The sequence below is a fragment of the Astatotilapia calliptera genome, chromosome 5 (genome assembly GCF_900246225.1).
Source record: "Astatotilapia calliptera chromosome 5, fAstCal1.2, whole genome shotgun sequence".
Lineage (NCBI taxonomy): Eukaryota > Metazoa > Chordata > Actinopteri > Cichliformes > Cichlidae > Astatotilapia > Astatotilapia calliptera.
The window spans coordinates 5,073,141-5,088,098 of record NC_039306.1 but is presented as its reverse complement, the minus strand read 5'-3'; the positions used below and the strand labels follow the sequence as shown (position 1 = coordinate 5,088,098).

The following is a 14,958-nucleotide window of genomic DNA, read 5'->3' as shown; positions in this document are numbered from 1 at the left end:
CAAAATCAAAATATGAAAGAGGTAGAATTTGTGACACGAGTATCTGAGAGAAACAACAGAAAACACAGAAGAAAACATTTGCTGGAGGCATGGATTAAATCGACTAAAGGGGCTGTCATTTCCTTGATCCGTGAGCCTTTAAAACCCCTCCAGGTGACTCTGATTGCAAATTCAATTCACCCTTTTAACTCCCTTCATCACGACTGTTAACCTTCACATGCGTGGACACCTGCTAAAACAAAAGAGCGACATTGCAGTAGGAGTTGTGGATGACTGACTGCCATTGCCTTCAGCTTTATGTGACAAATTTATTACTGAGAAAGGTCACGGGGCTGAAATCCTAACAAAGGAAAATGTGCAGTCAAATGTGACCTGACTGCTTCTACAATTTATTTCAAGTTAGAATGATCAGATCCAGGGGAGTGTCCTCTGTAAACAGCATTTTAAGGATGAATGAGAATTCAATTTCCCATTTTTTTTTTTTTTTTTTTTTTTTTTTTTGTTAAATTAGGGCAGGGTGTTTACTTTGGTTGTGTAGATATTTTGACCCTGTGCTCCAGATCTCTTCTGAGGTTAATTCACATATTTTGATAGTTACACTGCAAGAATACAAGAGACAGTCTTGACTGACACCTCTTTCAATTAACGCTGAATGTTACTGAGCCGAAGGAGGATAACTTCTTTGCTGAAGTGTGGCAGTCTCAGTATTTAGCCCTGCCTGGCAGCAGGAAGATGGATTAAACGAGGAATTTAGAGGGGAAGTGACATCCAGAAACACCTGGGCCAAACCGTCTTTGCAAACAAACCTCTTTGCCAGGACATGGAAGGACAGCCAGCATGAGAATAAACTACTCTGCTACCTGCAGAAAATGGTCACTTTATACTTTCAGATGCTCAAGTCCAAATGTTTGCAGCTCTGCACTGATTTTCAGTAAATAAATGCATTTTAAAAAATTTTATGTGAAGATTAAATTCACCTTCAACACTAGCATTAGTTTTTTTTTTTTATTACAAATACCATTTATTTAAAATATTATCAAACTAAGATAACAAAAAGCAGTTATTTCTGCTTTGCTTCCAACCTACTGTGGAAACTGTTGCTGGCAGAAAACATCCTCCTTAGATAAAAAGAAGACGTTACAGTTTAAAGAAGGCTTTACTAACTTTTTACATTTATTTTCAGGTATGTGTCTCAGAGGTATCATACCCAAGTGGGTTTCGCCTCACATCAAAAACTGTCCATTTCAGGCTGCAGTTATATATTAAAAGTGTCAGGACCAAACTCCCCTGCGATTAACTCTGGCTGCTCTGCCTGCATGTTTGACTGACAGGCATCACCCAGGAGATGATCAACGAGACGCGAGCGTCGACGGAGAGGAAGATGATAGGAGACATTCAGGAACTGCTGAGTCAAGGAGAAAAGGTCAACCAGCAGGACTCTCAGGGAGCTACTCTGGTAAGTTTATCTGCTTTGATTTTCTTCTAAAAATCTCAACTAAACTCAGTTTAAAACGGCATCACTGAAGTTCTTGCTGCTTTAATATTGTAAACATTTAATTCCTTTTATGTGGAACAGAATGCGCTCGCTTAAAATGATAAAATTGGTTGCATGTACTGCATAAATACACTTAGATTAATGTAAAATGTGATGTAAAGTGGCAGATTTATGTGCTCAGGTTACTCAGTGATGGTGCACTAATTTGGCAAAGCTAAGCTCTGTGTGTGGTGTTAATAGGCAGCTAATGCAGCTGCCTTTCTGTAGCTGCTCCACAATACATTGTCTGAGATATAATTGACTGTGGCTTTAAATTAGCTACAAGTGTTTTGTTACTGCGGGTAGCTTTTGTTAGAGTAGTCTGCCATAGATGAGGGTAGAAATTGTCTTGAGAGGTTAAAATCTTCACTGTGATATCATCTGGACGACAGCCACTGCTTTTGCTCTTCAGACAAAATGTTTTTATATTATTAAAAAAGGGAAAGCAGATATTAAGATTGCTACATTCAAAGATTAGGAAAGATTAGCAGGGTGGACATATGCATGCATTGCAGCCATGCAGTTAGTGTGTTGCCATATCACTGCTTTAATTGTCTGTACGCTCTGGAGGCTTCTTCCATTGGTGAATCACCCGGAGGTTTCTAATATTGGGGTTTAAGCCTTTTCTTGCTATTTTTGTTGTGTTATCTAAGCAAACAAATCTTGGTGCAATAAAGAGGAAATGATTTTAATATTATTTCCTGGGCTGAAGCCATTTTTTCCATGTAAGCTTGTTAAAGTGGTCCTATTGTGCTCATTTGTGGCTCCATATTTCTACCCTTGGATTCTGCAAGAGTAGTTTTGGATGATACACATTTATAAAATTCATCTGATTCATCTTACACTGGGACTTGGTGCAGCGCCTCAGTTTATCCACTGTCTGAGGAAAGAAAAACGATGTTGTAGCACACTTTAAAGCAACTTTCTTCTGTTCAGATGTTTGCTTCCCTCTCATCTTCCCCTCCTTTCTTCTGTTTCTCATATAAACAGAAGATCTGCATAGCAAATGAGCAGATGAATAGACTGCAAAGCAAGTTCAACATGCCAAGCTGGCTTGACAAAACCCAAACCCTCAGTCGGGATCAACTTTCTCTGTTAACCCAAGCTGCTTCCTTCTTCAGAATCCGTGCAGGCTCACGGAAAAGTTGGCGTTTACACATCATTTCACTCTTCAGAGCTAAATGGCTCAAGTGAGCATTATCTACTCTAATCAGAAATATTATCAGATGAACAGAAGATGGAGAGCTATAAAGAACATAAAAAATATATCAGTAAAATGCAACCGTGTTGCTGCAAAGAAGACGAGAGAAAATTATATACATAATGTATTTTAATGCTCGGCCCGGTGTTGATACTGCTGGTTGTTTCTAAAATGAACTGTACATTAGAGCTGGGAAACCTTTTACACGTTTAAATACTGAAAATTATTCATTGTGTTCAGGTCTGAGATTCTCCCTTAGCATAATAAAGGAGACATGGAAATCATTTTAGTTTAGTCAGCAATGAAATTATTTTTATTGACTGAATGAGTATTCAGTATGTAATTAATGGATTTTGTTTTTCATTTTTCTTGTAGCTGTAATTCCAGCAGCTATAAAAGAGGCTCAGCAGCAGATTAGCACCAAGAACATAAACACATTTTCTGCATCACAAACTGAAAGTAGCCAAATTTCAGCAGTGCTTCTTTCATGCGTTAGTAAGGTGTGGCTCAACAGTTTGTATGTATAAAATATTAGACAGAGAGAGCAGAGCCACCATCATGACACTGGAAAACTCTTGACTTTAAGCTCAACACAGCTTGCTGTCCCCCCATAGTTACCCTTAGGGCTTCTTGGCTCACACATAGACCTGTGTGGCGGAGATGACCATGTTGGGGATATGCGTTTTTATTAACATCACAGCCAGTAGAAAAAAGCTGTCTGAATTGGCTCATTTAAAGCAGTCTGCGTGAAGCCTGAGCTGCTGGCTCATAGGGATTATTTGGATATATACTGACCTCATTACTGGAAACTTTGATCTTCTTTAATATTACGTATGATAGGAAATGAAGAAAAAGCATTTGAAAAGGAAGCAGTTAGAAATAAAATAAGATAAGAGAGCTAAACATGAAATGAACCCTCCTACCCACCAGGTTCCAGATGTGCTGCAGAGAGACAAACCTCTCGCGTTAATATCAGGCGTCACAGGTCTGAACAAAGAGGGGGAAAAAAGCAAATGGTGTGTAAATATTCAGTGGACCGTCTTTATTACAGATTCACCTTTTAAAGATCATGTGCTCTGCAACACTGTCTCGCGAGGCCGTAAAACCTCCAAAGCTAATCAGGCATTTAGAGCCTCATTATAATTTTTTAAAGACAAATCAGCTGTATGATTTTAAATGGTCTGAGTGCTCCAGTTATGAATGCTCAGGATACCTGCAGTCATTATTTAAACAAATGTTAGATTACAGTAAACCTGTAGTGATGATAAAATTGCATTTAAGAGGAGCGGGAAGAGATGACAAGAAACATAAAAGCAGCATTTCATCAAAGAAAACATGGTCAGATTGGATATTTGGTTTTCAGTAGCGTGTGTGCTCCTGTTGGCCTTTTGTGTGCGTTTTATGCCAACCCCTAAAGTTTATAAGTTTGATGCATAAGTGTGATTAGAGCGATTTAAGTAGACAAGAGAATGAAAACTAATAAAGGCCCTCATGTCTTTATGCTTTGCTGCATAGTGCAAAGGTACGCGAGGATTGTGTGTACCTAATAAGTCCCTAAATTTGTTTTGTTTAGCACTTTAGTACAGTGATGCAATAAAAGTCAAGCAAGGTACAAAAAAAATCATTAGCACATAATTTACTGAGTAGAGCATATAATGTCAGATGCCTTAATGAAGTCTTTATTATGTATTAGGGATTTAGCTACACGGGGGAAACACAGTGACGGATCACTGGATGGAAGTAGCTAGGGGATAGTAGTATCCCAAAATAACCCCGTTAAGCTTTAAAGTCTTACTACAGATTGTGTGATTGAGCTGCTTGTCCCTTTGCTTTCTACATCCTGTTAATCTTCATTCGAGCACGATGAAGCAAACTAGAGCATGCCTTATTAAAATCCCTGGCACAGATGAGAGGAAGAGACCCTGAACTGACAGGAAGTTATGTAAGGTTAATCTTTTGTTTTCCAGTGAAATGCATTTTTATGATCCTGTTTTGATGTGCAGGCACAATGATTTGTATGCTTTGTGACTTCAGACAGAAGTCACAAAGCAAGAGAAATATTTTTCATTTTTGTTGGAAGTTTATTAAAAAAAAAGTGTAAACAAAGTAAGGAAAAGTAACAAGTGTCACATGTTGTTCTCTGTGCCATAAACCTGACGAAGGACACATAAACACAAAGTTTATATATAAAAATACACTCACTGGACACACCTCCTTATATCTTTAGAAGTGCCTTAATTCTTCCTTGTGTAGATTTAGCTGGAAATGTTTCTCTGTGGTTTGGTTGTGGATGGATTGATGTCTGGTGACTGTGCAGGCCATTTGAAGACAGTGAGCTCATTGTTATGCTTAAGAAACCAGTTTGAGATGGTTTGAGCTTTGTATCCTGCTGGGGGAAGCCATCAGAAGATGGGTATGCTGTGGTCATAAAGAGATGGATATGGTCAGCAGCAATACTTGGGCAGGCTGCTGCATATAAATGATGCTTAATTGGTAGTAATGGGTGGCCTAGAGTGTTCCAAAAAATATATCCCCCATATCATTACATCACCACCACCAGCCTGAACTATATACTATAATGCTGTTCTACTATATAATAGAAGCCAGGATGGATCCGTGCGTTCATGTTGCTTAAATTCTGGCCCTAACATCGCAATGTTACAGCAGAAATTGAGACTCATCAGACCAGTGGATGTTTTTCCCAATTTGCTTTTGTCCAGTTTTGGACCAGAGTGTTCAGAGGTGATCTTCTGCATACCTTGGTTGTAATGAGTGCTTAATTGAGTTATTCTTGCCTTCATCACCTCGAAGGAGTCTAGCCATTCTCCTCTGACCTCTCACATCGATGAGTCATTTTCACCCAGAGAACTCACTTTTCACTTTTACAGATCATTCTCTGTAAACCCCAGTGACAGTTGTGAGGGAAAATCCCAGTAGATGAGCAGTTTCTTAAGTGCACCACGTTGGCGCCTGCCTCCTAACTTATGGGTCTATTATTGCAGTCCTCTCTTTTCAATTACTGTCATCTCAGGTTTTGTTTATTTTTAAGAAAACTATAGTTTTATCCTTGTGAAGGAGAATGAGTGAGGCGAGTGAAGTTTCACATGTACACAAAGCATTTCAGACTGGAAATAACAAGTGAAACGCATTGTTAAGTTAAGATATGGCGATGGAGGTTATTTCAGTCCTTTAATCACACATTTAGCTGCATGTCGTTAGATTGTGGGTGAAAACGGAAGACAAGAGAGTACTTGTCCCGGCATGCGTTTGACCAGTGGAAGGGTAAATCAGGACATGCTGCTGGTGGCACTGTGGGAGGAACTGGAGTGCTCACAGTATGCTGACATTATGAAACTTTTGGCACGGTGACACAGGCAGTGTTGCCCAGTGTCGGTCCACCGGTTTGTTTCGGAACGAAAATCTCAGCAAAGACTCTGATGGTCCCCCGGCTTAACCTGTACTGTCAGCATGAGGTTGACATTTCTGGTTTTGAGTGAAACGTCTCAGTAAGCCGGACAGACTGTTATTAGATCAAGTTTAGATGTTTTCAGCGGCTTTTTGTCCAGTCCCGCCAAAAGGTCAGATTTGTCATTTGGCTAATGCTAACGATCTTTTCATTTGCCTCAGGTTTGTCCTATTATTACTTGTCGTCCTCAGCCTCATCTGACACTGACTTAGATGAGGAAGTTTGTCCTTAATGAGGAGGCTGTCTTTTAGTTTTGATCAATGTAACCACTCTTTGATGGGATGCACCGGTACATTGGTTTACAATTACAGTGATGTTTTCTGTTAAACTCATGTGTTCCTTAGTTGTATTTTTATGGCATGTTAGACAACTTTAGCTTGTTTCCTTTAGCTAATTCTGCATGTCTCACGGCCTTTAGATGCCTATAAAGGGACGCTGGGATTCGATATTCGGTCTTCTGGAATGCTGATGGCATTTTCCAAAAGATAGACTGGTGAATAGATGGTGCTTTCTGTTATCCCAAACATAACCTACTTCTGCGGTCTCACCAAAAGAGGCAAACAGCATTAAGTACAGTTCCTGTAAGTGACACGTGAAGCTGCAAACCAGACTTTCATGAATGTCACACCACTTGCCAACTTCCCTGTTGCAATAAACATATTTTATACCAGTTTGTTATTGTTCAACCTCACAGCCACAGTTTGTGTGGGGCTTTAGAAATTGGCAGAATGAAAGGCCAAGTGCTGCCATCATATTATATTTTTCTTTTTCAGGCATTCAGTAATTTGAAGGCCAGGAAAGGAAAATATTCAAAGGAGGTTCCAATAAAAACTGAAATTAACAATTTTCAGTTTGGTGATTTAAAAAAGCAAAATGAAAAAATGAAAAAAAGATTTTTGCTTTTGTTTCCTCCTAAAACAACATTTTGAGGTTGTTGAAAGCATATTCTACTCTGAGAACCTTTGAGACACTCAAATATTCTGCTGCTTCTCTTTTAAATGTATAAAGTGGAGCTGAATTAGGTCATTATTTAGTTGCTATTTCTTATAAGCAAAATGCTGAAAAAGACTTGGTGTAAAAACTTGATGATTCTGTCAGAGTAATTATACTTTGCATTTTTTCATTATTTCTCTTTTTTCATCTGATCTCTGGCTCTTTGTTAGATTGGTTTTCTACTTATGTATCTAATAGGACCGTCTCTGTTAGGATGAACTCTAACATCGCTTCCTTAACCTGTGGAGTTCCACAAGGTTCAGTTCTGGGTCCCTTATTATTTTTCTATCTATGTTGTTTCTTCATCTGCCATCATTCATCCTTTTCTGCCATTTCTATGCCATTGACATTAAGCTGCATATGTATTTTAAACCTCACCAGCTGAACAGGCTGTCAACCCTGGACCACTGTTTAACCCAGATTAATGGCCGTCTAGCCATTACCTTCTTCTAAACATCAACTGAGAACACAATTATAGCTCCTCCTGAACCTTTTGCTTCTTTAGGTTCAGAGTTTGGGATGTCTGATTATAGTCTGGGCTTTGATTCACCTGTAAAATGTATTTCTTGTTCCTGTTACCTTTTATTTAAAGAAGATTTCTAAATTACGATATATGGTCTCCTTTGCTGAACTGGAGGAAATTGTTGATGCTTGTGTGTTATCGTGCTTAGGTTGCTGTAAAGCCCTTTTATAGATAAATCATCTGTTTTATGCCTCTAAGCCAGGGGTGCCCAATCCCGGTCCTCGAGAGCTACCGTCCTGCAGCTTTTAGATGCATCCCTACTCCAACACAGCTGAATCAAATGGTTTGATCTCTACAGCATGCCATCATGTTTGGCAAAGGCCTGATAACAAGCCATTCATTTGATTCAGGTGTGTGGGAACAAGGATGCATCTAAAAGCTGCAGGACGGTAGCTCTCGAGGACCGGGATTGGGCACCCCTGCTCTAAGCAATAAAAAAGTTGTTTTTTTTTTTGTTTTTTTTTTTGTGTCCCGTTTGGATCTTTAGCCATCAGAATTGTTGTCTTAAGGCCAAGAAAGATGCCAAGCGGATTTATTTTACCAAGTGGATCATCATGGCCTTGCCATATTGGTCCATTTGATTAAAAGTTATTTTTAACAAAATGTTGCTATTAAAATATTCTAGTTGGCGAGCTCACATTAATTTTTACACGGGTCCCAGTAAATAGCCAGGCTTCAAATTATTTATCCCAGCTTCACACTAATCACACTGAGGCTCACAATCTTCGATGACAGGCTCTGAATTTGTTAGTTGTTCCTTGGAAGATGAAAAGACTTCTGGGACAGAGCCCTTCAGTCTGTTGAGACTTTTATTGATTAGAACTTTTGAAACTACCTGTTTACTTTATTATTAAACATTGTTTTTATTATTGGGGAGCACGGTGGTGCAGGGGTTAGCACTGTTGGCTCAGTGGAGTTTGACTCCACCAACTGGTTAGAGCCTTTCTGTGTGGTGTGTGCATGTTGTTCCCGTGTTTGCGTGGGTTACTTTAATCATGTTTGTTTTCAGTTTAGTTTCAGGTTTAGGTTTCGTTGTCTGAAAATGGTAAATTAGTTTCAGTTCGTTTTTTTTCTTTACAGTATGTTGGATAGGTCTCTCGGGCAAGATTACAAATTCCCTCTGAGTGATGACATGTTCCAGGCTAGTTTTATGAGGCTAGGACAAGAATTAATATCTTAACATTAACAGATTAGGTTGTTTCATGGAGGCAGGCTCAGCCTAATTTGATCAGGACCTTGAATTGACCACAATAATCTACATCTAATTTAACATAATATTAGAAGATGCACAGCAATAAACTGACATCTTTAAACTTAGAAGCAAAAAAATACTTTATTTGTAGATTTTTGGCAGGTGTAATGTCTCACATAGTAAGCAATTGTAAGTTACCACTATATAACGTTCTTTGGCATGTTCATTGCCACTTTAGTATGAATTTCACATTATTTTTTTTGCATGCAAACAGTAAATCCTGAGCACTGGGGGAAAACAATCTATTTCCTTCTCTGTTGTTGCAGCTACACATCGCAGCAGCAAATGGCTACGCGCAGGCTGCAGAGCTGCTGCTGGAGGGGGGGGCTCGTGTGGACCTCAGAGATTCAGATGGATGGCAGCCTCTTCATGCTGCAGCGTGCTGGGGTCAGGTAAGGAAAACACAACAGGAAAGAGATAAGAGCCTCAGGCGCTCAGGCGCACACAAAGGTTTCTGGAACCATTAATACAAATTGCTTCCACTGTTGTTGTTGTTGTTGCTGCTTTAGATGCATGTGGCAGAGCTGCTGGTGTCTCACGGAGCCAGTCTCAATGCCAAGACCTTCCTGGAGGAGACTCCAATTGGTATGTTTACAGTATACTGTAGCACTCACTTGTCCGGTGCACCTGGTAATGAGTTCAGGGGAAAAAAAGTATCGTCTCAGCAGGGTCTCATTTCCAAGTGTTCACTTTTATGTTAAGCATTACTAACAGTGTCCCTTTTACCCATGTTGCTTTAAGATCTGTGTGAGGACGAGGAGTTCAGAGCCATCCTGCTGGACCTGAAACACAAACACGACATTATCATGAAGTCACAGCTCAAGCACAAGACCTCGCTGTGCAGGCGAACGTCCAGTGCAGGCAGTCGTGGGTATGTGCTGACATCTGTTGGTGGTAGCATGGCTACTACAGGCTTTGTTATTTGGAGAAATTAGAAAACAGACAAAACATCTGTTCTGTATACTTACAGCTGTATTTACATTTAATAGGAGAATGGTGGATAGAAGCCTCCGCTGATATAATGACATAATGTCTGACATAATGAAGCTGTCAGTTTAGCGTGTGTATAAGTTCTTCTGCTCTTTAACTTTCGTGTGTAAAAGTACCATATATGGTAAGCTGTTATTTTTCTAGCTGCTTTTTCTTACTGGGAATTCCACTTGTGTTCACAGAAAAGTGGTGCGGCGAGCCAGTTTGTCGGACAGACACAACCTGTGTCGTAAAGAGTACGAGACCGAGGCCATCGTGTGGAGGAAAGAAAAGGAAGACGAGGACGAGAAAGAAAAGGAGTCTGATCAGGAGAATAGCCAAGTAGTTAGTGTGAGACTATTTTTAAGGATTACATAAATAGCTCTATGCAGTTCTAACTTTGGTTTTTTGGGTGGGTGGGGGGTGGCTTGGTGGAATTTACCGCCCCCTCACACACACGCTGTCAGATGATAATGTGTGTGAGAGATATTTTTAAGCACAGGTAGAAAGATGATTCTTCCCACTCAGAAGCTGAAATGTCACATTTGGATGAATCAGACAGAGGACTTCCTCCAGCACCCAGGAGCAATTGCACAAAAGGAAACCCACAACAGAAAAAAACTGAAATACTGTCTTCCATTATCAGTAGACTCTGTTGCCGCCGCCGCTGCTTATTGTAACCTCAACTTTTTACACACATTATCTGCAGATTATCAGATGACATTCAGAGAAATGTTGCTCTGGCACAAAATAACTCTGAACAGTTGGGAGATTTTCTCTATAATGAAGCAAATAAATTGGCTTTACATCTGATTTCATTTGAACTTTGTAAGCCTCGGCAGCAGATCAAAGTTTGCTGATCTGCCCTGCACAGTCAGGCCTTTGTGTATTTAATGAGCTAAAAGAAAGTCTTACAGAGGATTAAAGTAATCCTTATTGATGTCTTGCAGGTCAAGCCTGTTGTCGCTGTGGAGCTGCCCGACAAGTCCAACCTACCCACCATCCTCAAAGAAGGCAACAGCAAGCAGAATGGCCTAATCTCCACGACAACATCCATGCCACCTCAGCCTCCCTCCAATGGCAGCACACCGACGTCCAGTAAGGGTGGGGTTGTCACCACCCAGCCGTCCCAGGAGGAAGCCTGGCCAAAAGAGCGCCCTCAGACTCTGTCAGAGCTGAAAAAGCAGCGAGCTGCTGCCAAGCTCTTGAACCACCCCTTGTTCAACGGTCACCTTGGTAACGGCTCCACAGACTCCTTCACTGATGCCAAAACCACCACTGAGGATCCTCGCATGCCGCTGGTCTCCTCCAATGGCAACGCCGTATATTATACCCCAGCCAGCGGCGACCCACCCCTGCTCAAATTCAAGCAGCCTATGGAGGAGGAGCAGCCGAAGGTGCGGACCTGCTGCTGCGTGTCATAGTTGGTGCGCGGTCATGTGACTGTTACCAGAACAGGAAGTGTTTGCACTGAGAGGAGGGAAGCAAGGAAGGCTGTGTAGAAGGGAGGAGAAGAAAGAAGGAAAGTCTTTGAACATCCTTCACCACTCCCGGTTCAAAAATGTCTTCAAGACAGGCGGCCCGATTAAAGTATGAAAACATTTCCTTTCACCTCCCAGTCTCGTAACTCCTTTAAAGTGCAGCTGAGAAGTGGAGGAAATTCCTTTCATACATGGAGTCTCTTTACACAACAAATGTAAAGACAAGAAGTGGTCCCGCTCTCCCTGTTAAAAATCAAAGAGGATGGGGAGTGTTTTTTGACAGAAATTTAGAATTAGGAGAGAAGATCGCAAGGTACTGAATCCTCTACTTTCACACATGGAAGAAACTTTGTCTGTTACCCCACAAACAGATTGGTATTATTTCATTAGAACAGCATTTCTTCCAGGATAAACTAATCTTGTTATCAAACCACATTCTTGTCATGTTCAAACAAGCAGGACAGTCATCCTGGAAGGGTGCTGATATCTTGTAATACACCGTGTTGTTGTAGTACAACACATGAGAAAATGCAAAACATGGCAAAAGGAGATCTGTGACATCTCTTTCCGTGTTGACATGCTGCCTGGAAAAGTAAGGGAAAGGAATGCCATAAAACAGTGTTAAAATACTCATGAAGTGTACTTCTACAGTGAGAGATAACCGGAAAGAGTAAAAGTACTGCACTAGTGTTTGAAACGGTCACTATATTCCGTCAACTATGCGTCACCTCACCGTCCTCTCACGTGGAACCTAAACTGACAGGTCGTGCTTTGTTTTATGCATTATTCACTTTGTGCTCACTCGTATAGATAATTTAAGCAAACATGGTTGAAAATTACTGTACATGTTTTATTTATGAAATGTAAATTGTAAAAAAAACAACAAAACAAAGAAAAAACATGGTTTCTAAAGTCGAGTGTATTTATTATTTGGATGGCGTGTGGAGAGTGTGTGTGAGTTAGTGGGGGGGAGGCGAATCTCCCCAGCTGAGCACCTTCTGACATGGAAGAACGGTTCAAATGAAACGAGGGTTACTGTCTGCGTTATGTACGTGTAATTAAAAAAAAAAAAAAAACCAGCCATCATACTGGATGGATTCATGAATATGTCACTACAAATAACAGTGTTATTTGTTTATGTTTTGTTTTAGTTTTTTTCCTGGTGGCCATTGTGTGGCTTTACTTCCCCTGAGTCACTGTATTTGTCTTCTAAACTGAAACTGTATGTTATGTAATGATTACTGTAAATGAAAAATGAGTTTTCAGAAGAATCTTTGGTATGTAGCGAGCCCAGGCTGTTATATCAGGTAATGTGTCATGCCCCCCCCCCCCCCCCCAAGGAAAAAAAAACCCAGTACTACATGTAGTGGTTTGTCTGCTGAATTAAATGAATATTTCATCATTTTAGAAACAGTTGATGAGAGGAGCTAGAGCCAGCAGTCAGCATATTAACACCCAGACTCTGATTTTTGCTATCAGACATTGTTGTAGTCTGAGAAATATTGAGCAGTTTGCACCTCAGCAAGCAAAGGGTCTGAGAGCAAAGCAGGAATGCACTAACGGGAATGAAGTGGCAAAACAATGAGCTATTGTTTGAAGACTTTTAAATCTCTGCAGGATTGTCAGATTGTAAATGACAGACTTCCGTAATAGGAAATCTAGACTCTGATATGTTGTCTGGATCTTTACTAGCTACACTGTCTTCAAAAACTGGTCATTGCCACACCATTAGATGATAGCTGGTGCGCTCACAGTGACACTTGTCTTAGTTTAAAACAAGCACATGCAGAACCGCTAACCACAGTGTGTCGTGAGCAGGCTTACCTAAATGTAATAAAGCCATTAACACTGCAGGCGTCCTTTTCCTGCCATGTCAAGGCAGGAAAAAAGTGAAAAACATTAGTGAGACTTTGTTTTCTTCTCAGAGCAAGATGTTTCTCTTTGTTTCGAGTCTTCGTGGTAAGTTAAGCCAAGTAGTTTCTATTTGTGGAGACTAAGAAGGAGTTTAGTACCAACCTTGTCATCAAACCTGCAGAAGCCAGTCAGACTACACCCGGGAATTCGAAACTATTCCTTAAATTTAACAGCTCCTTTAAATGTGTTTGTGCCAAAGAGTCTTCCATGAGTTGAAAATAATTTAGTTTGGCGGGAAGCTTTCTGATGGCCGACTTCTTTGAAAATGTGATTACCTGTAATGCCACGCCATCACCCTTCTTCCTCACCACATCAACTGTACAGCGTTCGAGTATTTGTACGGACAGGTTTGTAAATATGTTTGTATCAGTACTCCCCCTGTTATGTTCCCATGTTTTTGCATTTACATGTCTGTGTTGTTACTGTTGATGAACATATAGGAAACTACAGTTAACCATATGGGTGAATAGTGTTAGCAGACTTTTGGTTGTACAAAGGGGGGGGGACTGTGCGATTAAGTAGACCCTCAAGTAGTCCCAGGAGTCCAAAATGTCTGCAGAGTCGAGTGCATACCCAGATATGGCTGAGTGTTAAGACACCAGTGTCTGTGGTGACTGAACTTTTGTGCATGATTTTTCTGCAATGGTCAGTTTGTTTTTCACCTCAACTTGAGGAAGTAGAAATGAAGTCAAACAGTTTGCCATTTCCCTTATTTTAGGTACAGCGATGTCATCTTGTTATGAGGCAGCTTACTTCTGGTAGCTGCAAACAAGTTGATTTAAAAAAAAAAGTTCAACCCTGTTTCCTTATTAATTAAATTCAATCCAACTGAACAGGAATTTGTTCAAGAAAAGTACCGACTGCTCAGTATGATGCAGAAAGGGACAGTAGCCTGTTTCAAAAGTTACTTGTGATCACATACACAGATCCAGGCTTGTGTTTAAGGATCAAATTATGAAGACAAAACTACTGATTTTGTAATTACTGGAATATATTGATGGTTACATTAACATATTTTGAATAAAATGTATATTTTGAGAACTTTACATGGTGAATCTGAATCTGTTTAGCTCTTATACTGTTACAGTTTGAGTTCAGATTTCCTGCAGGCTGTGGACATGAGAAGAAACATTTTTCGTTTTCTGTTTTTAATCACTGTAATCACAACCATTGAAAATGGGTAAATAGGTTTTGGATAGATGTCAAAAAAGCTATAATAAATAGTTCATATAGAGATGTATAATGTACAGTTGAACTGGTCACTAAACACCAAAAGCTCCATTATTTTCTTTAAAATCTGGTTCCTACAGTTGGCTCTGGATGTCTGCTGTATTTTGACATCTGCAGCGACTTTCTGTTCTGAGACCAGCAGAGACTGTGCCGTCCTTCATCTCACAGCTGTCAGGGTCTTGGCCTGAGTTCTGCTCCCTCCTTCAAAGATTTTCTTTCCTTTGTTTTTGCACTTCCTCTCATTCACTGGCTTTAGGTTCACCAGTTTATTTAGAACAGCAGTTGTTACCTAGCCTAGATTCTTCCTGTTATGAGTACTCCAACCGGCCACTTTATTATGTACACATTGCCATTATAGCACATATGTAATCAGCTACTCATACAGTAATGACTTT

General features: G+C 40.2%; 1 protein-coding gene and 1 long non-coding RNA gene across 4 annotated transcripts in view; one reads left to right on the top strand and one right to left on the bottom strand.

The window, feature by feature from the left end:
* Positions 1–14,379, top strand: part of ppp1r16b (protein phosphatase 1, regulatory subunit 16B) — an 85,922-nt gene extending 71,543 nt beyond the window's left edge. For 2 of the 3 annotated variants that reach the window (XM_026166817.1, XM_026166818.1), the window contains exons 6-11: positions 1,332–1,456; positions 9,236–9,361; positions 9,479–9,554; positions 9,711–9,840; positions 10,142–10,289; positions 10,889–14,379. In XM_026166817.1, coding sequence (XP_026022602.1) covers positions 1,332–1,456; positions 9,236–9,361; positions 9,479–9,554; positions 9,711–9,840; positions 10,142–10,289; positions 10,889–11,362 — 1,079 coding nt within the window. In that variant the 3' untranslated portion in view covers positions 11,363–14,379. The remainder of the gene's footprint in view (positions 1–1,331; positions 1,457–9,235; positions 9,362–9,478; positions 9,555–9,710; positions 9,841–10,141; positions 10,290–10,888) is intronic. The other variant, XM_026166819.1, reaches the window with a different exon arrangement.
* On the bottom strand, positions 9,531–10,913 carry LOC113021940 (uncharacterized). Its single transcript, XR_003272381.1, has 3 exons — positions 10,854–10,913; positions 9,696–9,751; positions 9,531–9,596 (listed from the first exon to the last, which is right to left on the bottom strand). It is a non-coding gene; the product is annotated as an uncharacterized LOC113021940 (long non-coding RNA).
* Positions 14,380–14,958: the final 579 nt, after the last annotated feature.